Source organism: Vicia villosa, linkage group LG6, assembly GCF_029867415.1.
Source record: "Vicia villosa cultivar HV-30 ecotype Madison, WI linkage group LG6, Vvil1.0, whole genome shotgun sequence".
NCBI classification, from domain to species: Eukaryota; Viridiplantae; Streptophyta; class Magnoliopsida; order Fabales; family Fabaceae; genus Vicia; species Vicia villosa.
Window position 1 is genome coordinate 55,550,249 of NC_081185.1, and position 16,153 is coordinate 55,566,401.

Below are 16,153 nucleotides of genomic sequence, written 5' to 3' on the forward strand. Positions count from 1 at the left end.
AGGGTTAATGATCCATGCATGTGCAGAAACAAGATGGCAAAGCAATATTTTATTTATGATGCGTGTATGTACGAGTTTGAAGTTCATAGCACTTACCTTCAAAAACGGCCAAACTGGAGATTGAATTTCGAGCTAGGGGTGTTACAGATGCTTTGTAATGATCTGGATAGCTTCAATGATGATTATGGAACATGTCTGGATGCTTGGAGTGAACTGAATTCATCTGAGCAAAGCCATGGGAGCCGATCTGCAGTTGCTTGGAGTAAGGATCGAGCTTGATGATTCTGATGTTTTAGGCTATATGTGAGTGTTTGGATAGTTCATATGTGACATATATGAGGTGTTGGAAGTGTTAGTTTGGACAGAATTGAACTTGAATGGATTTTGGCATGATAAGGCTCATTTTATGTTCATATGGTGGTTGAAGAGTGATTCTGAGATTTGAGGTGTTTTGGGGTATGTGAGTGAATCAAACAACTTCCATATGATGTTTAGGAAGTGTTAGAAGCAACACTTTGCTCGGAAATTGCAAGAGATGGAAATTGCAATTCTTCCTCTTTGAAACTCATGAAACTTGCAACTTAAGAAAGAAGAGAGAAAACCTATGATTATGAGGTTTTGGTGTGATTTGAAGAGTGATTTGAACCTCTATTTATAGGCCAAGGATTCTAAATGCAGAGCTTTGCAAGTTGATCAAAGAATGGTGATTTGGCATTTGGAGATAAAATGGAATCTTTCACATTAAATGCAAGATGGTTAAAACCTAAACCATGGTTAAAATTAGCTATGCTTCTTATCTCTTTCCCATCTGTCTCAAATCAGAAAATATCTTCCAATTATTGCATCTATGCATCATTACTTGGATCATAGACCATATGGTTCAAAACTTTGGCAAAATGACTTGAAATTTCAAGTGAAAATGATCACTAAATGCATAATTCAAAGCCATAGCTATGCTCCACATTTTTTCATGCTCTTGGACATTTTGGAAAGCTCATGTTACACACTTCAAAACCCTAGTTGAAAGTTTCATCAAGACCTTTAAGGAAATGGGTGAAAAAGATCCATGAACTTTGAAGAAAGTGAGATTTTAAGTGAAATTTTCAAAAGATACCAACTTTGAAGCTCCATATCTCTTAAATGGTTGATCTTTTGGAAAATCATTTTATGTGACAAAGTTGTTTATTGGATCAAAATCTACAAATTTCATGTTGGAAGTTTTTTTCAGTTTGTAGGTGAAATTTTGAGTTATTCCCTTCCAAAGTTTGGAAAAAATCATTGAAAAACACTTAGAAATTTTTCTAAGTATGAAAGTCAAACTTTTGACTTTTTGATTCTTGATTGATTTTCTTGATTTTTCTTGATCAAATGACTTCATATATCATATATTGATGATTCAAAACTTCAAAAGTCATGGTTGACCAAAATTCCCCAAAAGTCAATGGTGATCTTGTACAGTTGACTTTTTCAAACGAATCGCGTTTCTGGAGATTTCAAATGAACCAGGCTATCCTCACCAAATGAATGGTATGAGTGGATCACATTGAATTATTAGAGGACCTTGAGCCATTGTTTAAGTTGTGGCACCATGTTCTGATTAAAAAGTCAGTGGTTCAGGTGAATTAGGTCAAAAACCCTAATTGTCGACCTGATGAGATTGATGACTGTGGATCTTGAATTGAGATGTAATTTCCATTGGATATTGTCATAGGGATTATTTGAAGATGATTGAAACCTTTATGTGATCCCCTGGAGCTTCTTAGGGTTTCCCAAATGTGATCCCTGATTTCAGTCCCTGATTGTTCAAAACCCTAATCTGATGATTTGAAATTTCACTGTTGATCAATCCTGGTGTAGGAGATGTCTTGAGCCAATGGATTAGGTCAAAATGATGTACTTGGGGTCTTGAGGTCATGTCCCAGGTCATTAGATCAAATCCTGAGTAAAAATTAGGAGTATGCTATCTTCAGTCAAAACCCTAATCTGATCGATTCAGAGCCTTTGAGCTTGTTGAAATGGATTTTTGAGGACCAAATGTTGATTGATGATGAAGATAGTTCCTTTGAGATGAAGGGAGAATAAAACCCTAATTGGTTGTTACTTGTACTGATGAGTAATTTCTTGTTTAAATCCTGCTGAGTCACAAGTAGCAAACACAAGCTATGCAATTTGTTAGAGATGCAAATGATGCATATGCAGATGATATGAGATGGTATCTTAGGTAAAAAATTGGGGTATGACAGTTACCTTTAAACCATCTTGGCCTTTAGGAACGTAGTGGGGGGACTACTCTTGATGTATGTTGAGGGCATAGTCGCTACCCGATACTACAACTCAGATAGGTTCTTTCTCAAAGTATCATTGCATGGTATGTATGTGTCATGTTCGAGGGTGCTTTAGAAGGACTGACCATTCTCAGTAACTTTTAGAACCTAGTTACTAATTTCATCCTTATCTTTAGAAGTACCTATTGGGGAAGGATAGTTACCTGGTCAGACTCCATGCAAGCCTTTAAACCTAAGGACACTTGTGTGACTTGCTTGTGTGTGCTACTAACCATTTGACTTCCTTGCATGATTTGTTTATAGGACTGATTCGTCCTTGTTACCTTATGTTTTTCCTGATGCATTATATTCGCATGACATCACGACATCATGACATCATAACATAGCATGTTAACTAACCCTTTCAAGGATCTTAGGAATTTAGGGCACACAATTTCAGGTGCCATTATCAAGGACTAAATTTTCGTCAAGGGGCAAGAGAATTTATTTTCCTCTAGACACATGTCTTCCAATTCAGAGGCACAATACCTATCAAGGATCAAGAGGATTTACTTTCCTCTAGCCATGTACCTTCAAATCCAGAGGTATCCCAAATCAGAGGCTATGACTCACTATATATGGTGAGCTTGATTCTCAAAGAAAGACATCCAAAAATGAAAGTTCATCAATAAAGCTGCAACTCATTTTCAACGTTGCAAACTAAATTCCTTAAGGATCCTTGAAAACATTGCATGTGCATATAATAACATCGCATAACAGGTTTCCACGACAGGTTTCTCATCTTCTGTCGCTGTTTATTTCAGCACAAATGGATCTCGAGAAATTTGTCAGAAATCTACAGGCTCAGAACAACCAGTCCCAGAAGATGATCCTTAACTAGGCCAAGGGGCAAGAAGAATTAAAGGCACTTATAATCGAGAAGGAGAAGGATTAGCATATGAAGCAAGGTAGTTGGAAATCCAAACCTAAACGCTAATTTACCCCGTTGCACTTGCCGTTGTCTCAAATTCTGCAACAACTGCTCAATCATAACTTAATAACCCTATTGCATCCATATTCAGTTCCTGTCAATCCTGTTTCTGGGTACAAGTATAATGCAAGATGTGCTTATTATACGAACAGTCCTGGTCATGATACCAAAGATTGTGGACCATTGAAGCATAGGATTTAAGACTTAATTGATGACGGAATTATTGACTTCAACTCACCTGAGAAGCCTCATATGGATGATGCTATGTACAACCAGAAAGATCGTAATGAACGCAACCTATCTGTTGGGGCAGTTCCACCACAACGAAGCAAGCCAGGTGCACCTAAGCGTCATTTCACACAGATTAATATGTCACTAGATCAGGTGCTGCAATATCTGTTGAAGGTCGGAATGATTACTGTGAGGGATCCTACTCAACACATCAACACTTCCTCTGATAAGCACAATCCAAACGTGCGATGTGCCTATCATTCCAATAGTCCCGGGCACGACACCAATAATTGTTGGGCACTAAAGATTAAGATTCAAGATATGATCGATGCTGGTGAAATTGAGTTCAATCCTCCTTAGACTTCTGTGGTGATCACCGCTTCCATGCCTAGTCATGACAAGGCTGATTAATGTCTAGAAGGATGGACTCTTGGGTCATTAGATTTACTTTCATGTGCAATTTCTATTCTGTTTATTTAAACATTCGACTTATGATAGAAATTATCTATTTTAATAATCGTCATCAGTGCATTGCATATGTTTATCTTGAATTAATCATTTCGCTATCACTCATTTAAATTGTGTCTTTACTTTGCTTATGTTTTATGATAGTCAACTCCTGCTAAGCTGTAAGCCTCTTGAGGGAGGATGACAAAAATGATATCGCGATCTCATACAATATGCTTTTGAACAGACTGTGCTGACAATGTACAGGCATTGTTTCAATTCCTAAACAGTGGAGATATAAGGATGTTAATCCCTCGTCAACCCTTTTAGCCTAAAAAGTAGAAGTTTTCTTTCTAGTACAGATTAAAACCTTGATCATAACTTAGGGCAGGGTAGTTACTCAGTTAACTCAGTTATGCCAGCATTTCTTCTACATAATTAGTGATGAACTCCTATAATCATTGAATCAAGCAGTCAACATCTATAAAAAAGAAAAAAACTGTTAAGTCAAACCCTATGAAGGAGACTTATCAAAAATTGAAACATCCTGTTGACTGTAATCTCAAAATAAATGGTTAAAGCAAAAGTTAAGGGATAACAAAGTCAAAAAAGAGGTCACCACGAATCCTCGGCAAAAGAAAACATTACAAAAAAAGGAATGACTGTCTGTCCAAATAAACTACTGGTACTTTAACCATCATCAAGTGTCAATGTTACGACTTCAAGCTCTACTAGGACTTAAACGAAAGGTTAACTGAACATAGGATCGAAGAACATCACGAAGATTGGGATTGTCACAAATAAACTTTGAGCCATTATCCTTTGTTTCTTAAACCGTGAACTAAGCCACATTACAACCCTTGAAAGTCCTAACTGAAGTATGGTTAGTTCGAAAGAATACTGTCACCAAAAGATATCCTGACTCCTTAAGGTTTGCCATAAATCCTGAGTTGATATCGCGTTTTACAAATATCATGCTTTTACATCTTCTGTTTTAATGTTTTTCAAAAATCAAGACAGACATATGCATTGCATCTCATGTATTCATCATTAAACATATTCTTCTAAATAATTTCAAATGTTAGCATAAGAAAGAATCTGCACATGGTACGACTAATGACTGAAAGTCATCCCGACAGACAAAATCACTTCAGAAGCGACATCTCCTTTAGGGGGGCAAGACATGATTTGTCCAATCAATCTGGGGAAATCAGGTCAAGATTCCAAGAATCCCTCAAGAATGCCAAACAATCAGGGGCATACACCCAAGTAGGTAGGAAGCTACTTCCGGATCAGTCAAGAGCATTCTCTTAAGTCAATGATTACTAGAAGCATGTCACCTATAGTACACATCTCATGAGGTCCTCACGAGGCGAATATCTTCAAATTCCCCACTAGCTGGGGCAAAGCTATATAAGGCCTGTTTGAAACTTTAATCAATACTCATTGACGTGTCCCAATCAATACGAGTCCAAGAATGGAAGTTACTATAATCACTGGGGGCAACGTTCAAAGCATTCATGCTTTCCCTAGAGCTGGTTTCACAAGATCATATCCCCACAGGGTATTTCTCAAAAAGCTATCTTCGAATAATCTCTCCTCCAACAGGGTCTATTCAAATTCTCCATCTCCATAAAGGCTGGCGCTTACAGTCGAGCTTGGTCAGATTAAACATCAGAGATTCTATCCATCTCTCTCATTTCCAGCCAGGGTACGTCAAGATCAATCTTTCAAATCACTTCCATCCCCAAGTAGAAGTCAAAGATCTCCAACTAAATATCCTCGAGCATGAAGTGGGAGTTCCTACTAGAATGGGAAGACTTGTACTCCGTATTATCTGCAACAGTCATGGATTTATTTTCCCCGCCAGACGCTACTACCATTTATTGTCGTCGTTAACGACATTTTGCATTCATACATCTTGTACTCCATGGCATATGCATAACACTATCATTCATTTCAAAAGACATTACATTACATGCATCACGACATTGCATAAAACTAATGTTGCTTTTTCAGTCTATTCCTATAAATCAAATGAACATTATCTTCTAGATATAGTGCAGAGATAATCAAGTCTACGATTTAAATCTGACACTCATTCAAGACAAAGATTTAGTTCTGATACTTAATTTTGGATATCTTCCAGATATAGTTCAGAGATAATCAAGACAGAGATTTAGTTGTGATACTTAATTTTTGATATCTTCCAGAGATAGTTCAGAAATAATCAAGACAGATATTTAGTTCTGATACTTAATTTTGGGTATTCCCTAGAGATAGTTCAGAGATTATCAAGACAATGGTTTATTTCTGATACTTAGTTCCAGGTATTCTCCAGAGATAGTTCAGAGAAAATCAAGAGATAAAAGATCTAATTCTATCATCACAAACGGTGTAGACACGATCATCTTTCCAAGATCTAATTCAGTTACTACGAACGGTGCTGACACGATCAACATTCAAAGATCTAATTATATCATCACGAACAGTGTAGACACGACCATCTTTCCAAGATCTAATTCACACACTACACTTTATTTACAAAGTTAAAGTCCTTATTCCAAAATGTTTTCTATACACACACTACACTCTTTTCAAACATTTCAAACAAACAAAGTGAGTTAAGAAATTAAGAGCCCATGGATAACCATGGATACAAAGGGTGCTTACACCTTCCCTTTGTATAACCTACCCCCCTAACCCAAGTCTTTTAAAATGTCTTTCCTGTTCTTTTTGTCTTTCCAATTGGATAAAATAAAAGTCGGTGGCAACTCTATTCGCACATTTAAAGTCAGTTCTCCTACCGAATTATATTTACATTGAGAGTCAAGGTAGATTTCCCATCCTTTGGTCTAGGAACACTAAACCAACGCATTACCACTTGGGGATCTAGATGAACTTATTATCTTTAGCACCACTTGCATTAAGCTTTTGGAAAAATCACATTAAAATTCTGACGAAAATCGTGCAGAGTAACGGCTGTGTATAGGCAAAATCCTTATCTCAATGCTTTGGAATTAACCATCAAGGACTTTTGAGGAAATACCTGCATAGACAATGACCCAATTCCAAATAGAATATTAGCAGCATAATAACCAATAGTCCATGGGGCTTAGGTATTTTTTATGATTTTAAGTTATTTTTTAATGTTTTAGCATAAAAATAGAGTATGGTCCAAATAGACAAAAAGAAAATAGCGGAAACATAAACAAACGTCCAAATGGACAAAGAGATAAATAAACGTCCAAATGGACAAAGAGATAAATAAACGTCCAAATGGACAAAGAGAAAATAGTGGAAACATAAACATGATGAATGACACAATAAAGCATAAAGCAAGAAATATAAAGAACAATATAATATAAATGCGGAAATTAATATCAATTGTCAAATGTTAGCAAGATGACCATCTTGAAACTTGTCAAGTATATCATCAAAGTGTTAGTAATGAAGATCGACGGTGAGTGAAGGATGATCTCGAATTTAAATTCAATGAAAGTTTATCAGAAGCTTGATAAAATCATAGCGACTACACGAAAAACTTCCATAAGTCTTAAATCAACCGCATACAATTCTCTTCCATACAGGATCTTCTCCGATTTAAGGACAATGTTGTGCTATGTTAAGCAGATCGCCAAGTGACTTATGTAGAAGTCACCCTACAACGAGGCCTTTCAACAATTTATGTGCTAATGCATGCGAGAGAAATAATATATAGATCGCTCTCCAAAAGCAATACCGCACGAAAATAATATAGGTAGCGATCTCGTTTTCATCAAGAATCCATAAGAATTCTCAAGATATTGAAAATTTTCATCCATCAAAAGAAAAAGAAGGAGAAGAAGAATAAAGATACATTAAAATACAATTACTCATACTATCATTAATATCATTCATCTAATATTATGGATTTGGCTCTTTCAAACCTATCAACATCCTAGATCCAATGATATTAATGAAGTAGAGGAAGAAGAGATACAAAAAAACAAGGTTAAAAAGGCAAAAAAAAACCACATTCTGTCAATTGCAAATCGATTTGCACAAAGTGTAATTCGATAAGCATAACTCAGATTTTGAAATTCTGCACAGAAAACAACTGTGTAAATCGATTTGCACAAGATGCAAATCGATTTGCACTACACAATTTTTCAAAAAAATAACAAATAAAGAGAGTAAAACTTCTTTAAACATAAAACCAAACACCTTGTGATCTTGGATCAACTTGTGCACGAACTTAGTATCTTTTTCAAGAACACAACACCAAAGCTTGAATCTACTCACAATTGATGAAGAAATAGTGTTTAGATGGAGGTTTAACTCAAAGTTAGTGAGGTTCAAGGTGGAGCTCACTAACTTTTTGATGGAAGAAGAGAGCTTTGAGTGATTTGGGAGAGATGGGGAGAGAAAATGCAAGAGTTTCTTTGGCTTTTCAAGCTTGTGAAATGAAGAGGTGAAGGCGTATATTTATAGGATTTAGGCTTGGGATTAGTGGTGGTTTGGAGTTAGGCTTGGTAAATGATTTTGGAGCTAAAATTATGATCCAATGGGGTGTGTGTCATCAAGTGAGGGTACATGCTAAAATTGATCCAAATGATGTAGGGAATTGATTGTACAATCTAGAGCCTTCACCCCACACAAGAAAATGGTGTTCACACTCTTCAAAAGCTGAAAATTGCCTTCATTCTTCAAAATTCGCACTGGTGCAATCGATTTACACCTTATGCAAATCGATTTGCACTGTTGAAAAAGGCAAAATCTGGCGCAAAAACAGTTATGCAAATCGACTGCTATCTTATGCAAATGTGTTTGCACTAAAGACAGAAGCAAATCTGGTGTAGAAACAGTTGTGTAAATCGATTTACACTTTATGTAAATTGATTTGCACAGTGAAAATGTTGAAATATGCCCTTTAGATGGATATTTTGACTTGGTACCTACAAAACACAAACATATAAAAGCACAAGGCAATATTTTTGGTTAGTATAACACATACAAACTAAATAAATGTTGGTGCTCGATGGTTCCCTTGCAGATGAATTGATCATAACACCAAAAATAGTGCTTTAAGATGAAACTCTTGATTGATGATTAAGATGAGAATCATGTATGATCTTAGGCTCAAAAATTAGGATATGACAAATGCCCCTATTTAAGTTTCTTCTATCCGGAGATATGAGGATTGGAAATCTTTGTTTCGACGTGGTCGAAGAGACTTAAATATATAAAACACCCAATTTTTGAACCTAAGATGTAATGCAATGTTTAATGAATGCATCTGACATGATTATGGAATATGAGTAAACATGTCGTCACTGGGGAGAAGAAAGAACTACATTGGGGAAACAAATGTCTTGTAGGAGGAATTCCACTAGGGAAAACAAGACTTTGTTGGAGAAATGAGATTTTACTGGGAATAGAAACTTCACTAGGGGACATGTCTCGCACCAGACAGGCTAAAGCATCATCTTTCACTGGGGATGCGAAAATATACCAACTTTCACTAAAGGGAGAGAATGAATATACCAACTTTCACTGAAGGTAGAAAAATAATACACCATCTTTCACTGAAGTTATAAATGTTAAAGCATCATCTTTCACTAGGGATGTAAAAATACACGATCTTTTACTGAAGGTTGAAATAGAAGAAATACACCATCTTTCACTGAGGGTGAACTACCAATCTTTCACTGAAGGTAGAAAAATAAGAATACATCATCTCGCACTGAGGGTGAGAATATAAAAGAATACACCAAGATCCACTGAAGGTGAGCTACCAATCTTTCACTGAAGGTAGAAATAGAAGAATACACCATCTTTCAATGAAGGTAGAAATAGAAGAATACACCATCTTTCACTGAAGGTGAACTACCAATCTTTCATTGAAGGTAGATAACGACTATACCATCTTTTATTGAAGTTATGGAAGAGATACACCATCTTTCACAGAAGGTGAACTACAAATCTTTCACTGAAGGTAGAAAATGAATACACCGTCTTTCACTGAGGGTGAGCATATAAAATAATACACCAACTTCCATTGATGGTATGGTTGTTAAAGCATCATCTTTCGTTGAGGATGCGAAGATACACCAACTTTCAATGAATGTGAGCTACCCATCTTTCACTTAAGGTAGAAGAGAAAACAGAGGTATATCAACAACACTTTGCTTTTTTCAAAAATCAAGGGTGCAAACACAAGTGCACGATCTCAACAAGAGTTAACCAGCGACCAAAATTCAATCCATGAACAAATGGAAAGAAATGATCAAATAAGACTGGATCAAGTGAGGGAGTAACTCACTAGATCTTTTGTTCATAAGCATTTTGAACAGAAGAATTGAAACACATATCATCCACATAGAAACAAATTCAGTGGGGATTTCAACGAAAATGAATATTTTCTGCCTAGAGATACCCTAAATGAAACAGGACCCTGATGAAAGTAAACTTTATGACCGTAAATATGAATGTATGACTGTTTTTTGATGCATATGCTGCCAAAACTAGCACAAAAATTGACTTAGTATAAACAATAGTTGATTAATCAAGCATGTCTCAAGTAGAACACTCGAGGTATCATCTAAAAAGATGAGCAAAGAGTTGCCACAACAATCTTTTGATGGCTTTGGAATAAATTCTTCCCAACACTAGGGAATCACTGAAGCTGAGAAATCATGGTGCAACAGATGCCCCTATTTAAGTTCGTGATACCTGATGAGGGGAAGGTGGAATCTTTGTCTCAGCACGGTAGGAGGGACTTAAATATAAAAGATAGCACAATTTTTGGACCCTGAGAGCCCACGTGCATGATATGAAAACGACATATTTTTTTATTTTCATATGTAATACACAAACAAACAACATTCTTCCTTCAAACTAGTAGGAAGGAAACAGATCTACTGGGGACACAGGATAAACAGTCCCTGACACTTGGGAAAAGGACAATGTAACAGACTTTGGTAAACTCAGGATTTTTACAGAATAAGGTTTAATTTTATCCACAGGCTGCATTCTCATTATGGGGAAGGAAATCAATAGGCTTTCTTGATGAACCGTCTCATACGCTGGGGAGACTCACCATTCACAAATGAAAAAACTAACTTTAATATGAGTTGTCTCAACGCTGGAGAGACTGAACATTCATAAGGGATAATAAACTTCAACATGAATTGTCCCGACGCTGGAGGGACCAACTATTCATAAATAACTTCAACATGAATTGTCTCGACGCTGGAGAGACTAACCATTCATAATAATTTCAACATGAACTGTCTCGACGCTGGAGAGACTAACCACTTATAAATAACTTTAGGTTCTTCAATAGACTGTCTTCATTATCTATTGTGAAACTTCTATCATTCCCAACCTTCTTTACTGGATATATTTTTCTTCCTCCGTAGAGACTGTCATCTTCTTTCAAGAAGGAAATTGGGGGACACACAAGCTACTCAAATAAAGAGACCATCACTTGTTGTCAGGTAAATTGCAGTGGCAATTGTGGGGGATAAAATCCAACTTTCTAGGGAACCATGACTAGGTTCATTTGAAAATATCAGGTCTTTAATTGTGCAAAATAAATGCACTCTGAGAATCCAAGATTCGCTGATCCAAATAATCATATATGCTGGAGACAAAGTTCAAACCGAGGTGGAGTTGGAATGAAACACCAAACAAGACACTTCCCATTGAGGAACAAGTTCAACATGGGGTGCATCCTATCTACAGACAAGTGAATAAGCTGAAACAAGATCTTCCCATGAGGAACAAACTCTCTGGGGAAACATAAAAATCACGGGTCTTTCTGCCTAAAGCTGACGCTTAAATGGAAGAAGTAAAGACATTTCTTGGGGAATAATAAGTTTATCATATCAACAACATGCAAATAATGTGCATGATTATATGATGCATGAGTGCATAGGTGAGTGTTATGTGCATATTGACAAATCAGACATACAATAAGATGACCACACTGGGAAATGACAACACCAGGGTAAATACTCGTTCGATCGTTAATAGCATCTTCTATTTCATGGATTCAAATCTTGCAGGGGAAGATAATATTCTTCAAAAACCAAACTTCATTATCAAAGGATTCATTCCGATAAGAAAACCCGTTAAAAAGAGGAGCATATTTCGAGAAGAAAACCTATCTTTGGCTGGAGACAACTTGTGTCAAGACCTAGTTGCTTTGTAGGAATGAAATCTGTCGGTGCTTCCGTTTCTTGTTTCGAGAACCAACTCTCCTGGGTATTTTAGGTCAACATTGTCCTCTGTATTCAAGAGTCTTAAGAAAATGTTCTATCTTTTAATTTTTTTTTAAGAAAAACAACTTTTGACTTTGTATCAAATTCATTAATTTTTAAAAACAAAATTTTGCAAGATAGAATAAAATAAGAATTCCATGAAATGAGATAAGGCTCGAATTTCATTAATGGAATGGTAGTCTGCAAACGACAAGACTCCATGGGTTACAAAGTTTGAAAATGGTAACTTTTCCAGGAAAGGGTACACTGAAATACAATGATAACTAGTCTCCCTATCAACTTTGAATATCACGCGTACGTTGACGTCGGTTGAGAGTCTTCATAAAATCTTCAGGATGGTCAAGTGATATCGGATGTGGTTACTTGCCATATTCCCTAATTTTTGTATGAATTTCCTTTGTAGGTTTTCAATTCATCGGGGTGTTCTCTCTTTCTTTTTACTGTCTCTAATTTTTGCCTAGACCGCTCTTTCAGGTTTTTAGTCCACCGAGACGCTAATTTTTTCCTAAGTCGCCCTTTCGGTTTTTCAACTTAGCGAGTTTTTTTTCTTAGGCGAAGTATTTCTTGACCATATCAACATTCACGGGACGTGGGAATTCTTCACCATCGATAGTTGTAAGAGTGAAAGCACCACCTGAGAAGGCTTTCTTGACAATGTATGGGCCTTCATAATTGGGAGTCATTTTGCCCCTAGGATATGGTTGAAGGGGTATTATCTTCTTGAGCACGAGATCGCCTTCCTTTAATCTTCGAGGTCTGACTTTCTTGTCAAAGGCTCTCTTCATTCTTTCTTGATAAAGCTGACCGTGGCATAATGCGGTCATTCTTTTTTTTCAATAAGATTCAACTGATCATATCTAGCTTGACACCATTCAGCTTCTGATAACTTGGCTTCCATTAGGATCCTTAAGGAGGGAATCTCAACCTCTATCGGGAGTACGCCTTCCAGGCCATATACTAAGGAGAAAGGTGTTTCTCTGGTCGAAGTTTGAACTGTCGTACGGTACCCATGCAGAGCAAGAGGGAGCATTTCATGCTAGTGTTTGATATTATTGTTAGCTGCTTCTACCGCTCCATTCATCTTAAGAAGATAGGGAGAGGAATTGTGATGCTCAATTTTGAACTCACCACATAACTCTTTCATCATCTTTGTTGGTGTTTTTATTGGCTGATTGGCATCTATGTTTGGCTAAAACATAATAGCAGCAAAATATAATAAAGTGTATAAATCTTGCAAATATAAAAGAACAAAACAGGTACAAGCAAGATGTTATATGGAATGTCATGACATTAACTCATGACATCGCGCCTGCAGAACTGGAATGAAGATTTAGTTTGATTCTTAACAACTACAGAATATTCTATGAATATTATATAATCAAATATAACACAGATTTAAAGGTCAATAAAATCAAGTCAGAATATTAAAGAATCAAATCAGAATATTGAAGATTCAGACGTTTCTAATTTAGGAGATAAATTAAGAAACTTGTGATTGAAGACCTTTCCTTTAGCAGAAGATATCTGCATATTTGTAACAGCCAGGAGTGCTGCGATTTCTAAGCCCAAGTCCAATTGGGAATAGGTTATAAATAGAAACCTTTGTAACCTAGTTTTAAAAATATAGAAAATCGAATTTAGAAAAGATGTAGTCATTAGGGTTTCTATAGGTAGACCACCTAGGTTGTGGGATGGCTGCCATGTCCTTCTCGAAACCTGTAGGTAAGAGAAGCTATTGTTCTCACTCAAAACCTGTAGGTAAGAGTTGAGTATTGTGTTCTTGATTGAAGCTGTGAAGCAAGATCAAGTTATTGTTCATTGTTAATTGTTTAAATAGCTGTTGCAGGGTTGTAACAGTTAGGTATCACTAGGGAGTGAGCAGAGGTTCTCTTGTCTTAGATGGCGTTCTAAGATAAAGGTTGCATTGGGTAGTGACTAGGGAAACCAGAGGTTGTTTATCTGTAAAGCAGAGGTTGTTTACATAAAATAGTACTACTGATAGTGAAATCTTCTTCCTGGCTTGGTAGCCCTCAGAGTAGGTATTTAAACCGAATTGGGTTAACAATTCACAGTGTTATTTATCTTCTGCATTGTATTGACTGTTCAATCTTAGATGCTGTAAAATCACGTATAACATCAGGTTCAGGTTTGATAGCTGTTCCTTTTACAGAACCAATAAATATTACAATCTGGTTATGTTGACTGAACATACATGATCCTAGTACTCATGGACTCCTTATTAGGGGTAATCGCAATTGGGGATCTTTCTGTTCTGCCTTTACTAAGCTAATAACAATTCAGATGTCTTGACATCGTGAGTGACATCCTGAGTCTGTCTTACCTGAATATCAATCTTTTTGTTCATATTGGAACCATTATAAGTAATGATTCTGTTGGGTATGTCGTTGAGACAAATGAGATTGTTCTTGATAAATCTTACTACCACTTGTCGAGTAACATTTGCGTAAGAGGCAGCTTCGACCCAATTGGTGAAGTAGTCAATAGCGACCAGGATGAAATGATGTCCATTTGAATCCTTAGGTTCAATCATTCTAATCATATCAATTCCCTACATAAAGAAATGCCATGGAGAGGAGATAACGTTAAGAAGAGTCGGAGGCACATGGATCTTATCAGCATAGATCTTACATTTGTGGCACTTCTTTGCATATCTGTAACAGTCAGATTCCATTGTCACCCAATAGTAACCCGCTCTCAATATCTTTCTCGTCATTGCATGTCCGTCGGCATGACTGCCAAAAGATCCTTCATGAATTTCTTGCATTAATTGGTTTGTTACGTGTCTATCCACGCATCTGAGCAATACCATGTCAAAATTCCTTTTGTAGAGAACATCTCCAGTTAGGAAGAAATTACCGGACAATCTTCTCAAAGTTCTCTTGTCTTTGCTAGATGCCCCAGGTGGCTACTCTTGTTTTTGTCATAAAACCACGACTTGTCATCTGTGACAACTTCAGTAGTGAATACATGAGTCGGCCTATCCAGGCGCATGATTGTAATCTGAGGAGCTTCATTTGGAAACTTCACTTGAAACATGGAAGCTAGAGTAGCCAATGCATCTGCCATTTGATTTTTCTCACGAGGTATGTGATGGAATTCAACTTTGTTGAAGAAGGTTAGCAGTCTTCGAGCATAATCTCTATAAGGAATTAAACCAGGATGACGAGATTCCCATTCTCCTTTGATCTGATTATTGACTAGAGCAGAATCTCCATACACATCCAGAATCTTGATTATAAGATCAATGGCTTCTTCTAGTCCCATTTTAGAAGCTTCGTACTCTGCCATATTGTTGGTGCAGTCAAACATCAGTCTTGTAGTGAATGATACATGAGAACCTTGTGGCATAACAATGATTGCCCCAATTCCTCTACCATAAGCATTAACAGCTCTATCAAAGATCAAACCCCATCGTGATTCGGGATCAGGTCCTTCTCCATTTAAAGGTTCCTCATAATCTTTTGTTTTCAAATACATGATTTCTTCACCTAGGAAGTCATCTTGTAAAGATTGATTATCATCAATAGGTTGGGAGGCCAAATGATCGTGTAAAACACTTCCTTTTATAGCTTTTTGGGCACGATATTGGATGTCGTACTCGGCTAATAACATCTGCCACCGGGCAATTCTTCCAGTTAACGCGGGCTTTTCAAGCAAGTATTTGATTGGATCCATTTTGGATATGAGATATGTCGTCTGAGTAAACATGTACTACCTTAGCCGGCGAGCAGCCCATACAAGAGTGCAGCAAGTTTTCTCGAGTAGTGAATATCTTGTTTCACAGTCGTTATACTTTTTGCTCAAGTAATAAATGGCATACTCTTTTCGACCAGACTCGTCTTGCTGACCCAGGACACACCCCATAGAATCTTCAAGTACGGTCAAATACATGATCAAAGGTCTTCCTTCCACTGGAAGGCTAAAAATTGGAG

At 36.8% G+C, this 16,153-nt stretch overlaps 1 protein-coding gene across 1 annotated transcript; it reads right to left on the reverse strand.

The window, feature by feature from the left end:
- Window positions 1–15,089: 15,089 nt before the first annotated feature.
- On the reverse strand, window positions 15,090–15,896 carry LOC131613685 (uncharacterized). The gene is made up of 2 exons (XM_058885333.1): window positions 15,439–15,896; window positions 15,090–15,360 (listed from the first exon to the last, which is right to left on the reverse strand). Exons 1-2 carry the CDS (start codon window positions 15,894–15,896, stop codon window positions 15,090–15,092), a joined length of 729 nt encoding a protein of 242 aa, XP_058741316.1.
- Window positions 15,897–16,153: the final 257 nt, after the last annotated feature.

Coding starts and splice junctions, on each gene's coding strand:
- LOC131613685 (XM_058885333.1), bottom strand. CDS start 15,896: ATGGATCCAATCAAATACTTGCTTGAAAAGCCCGCGTTAACTGGAAGA. Junction 15,361..15,438: donor ATAATCAAGATTCTGGATGT/GTATGGAGATTC, acceptor AATTCCTTATAG/AGATTATGCTCGAAGACTGC.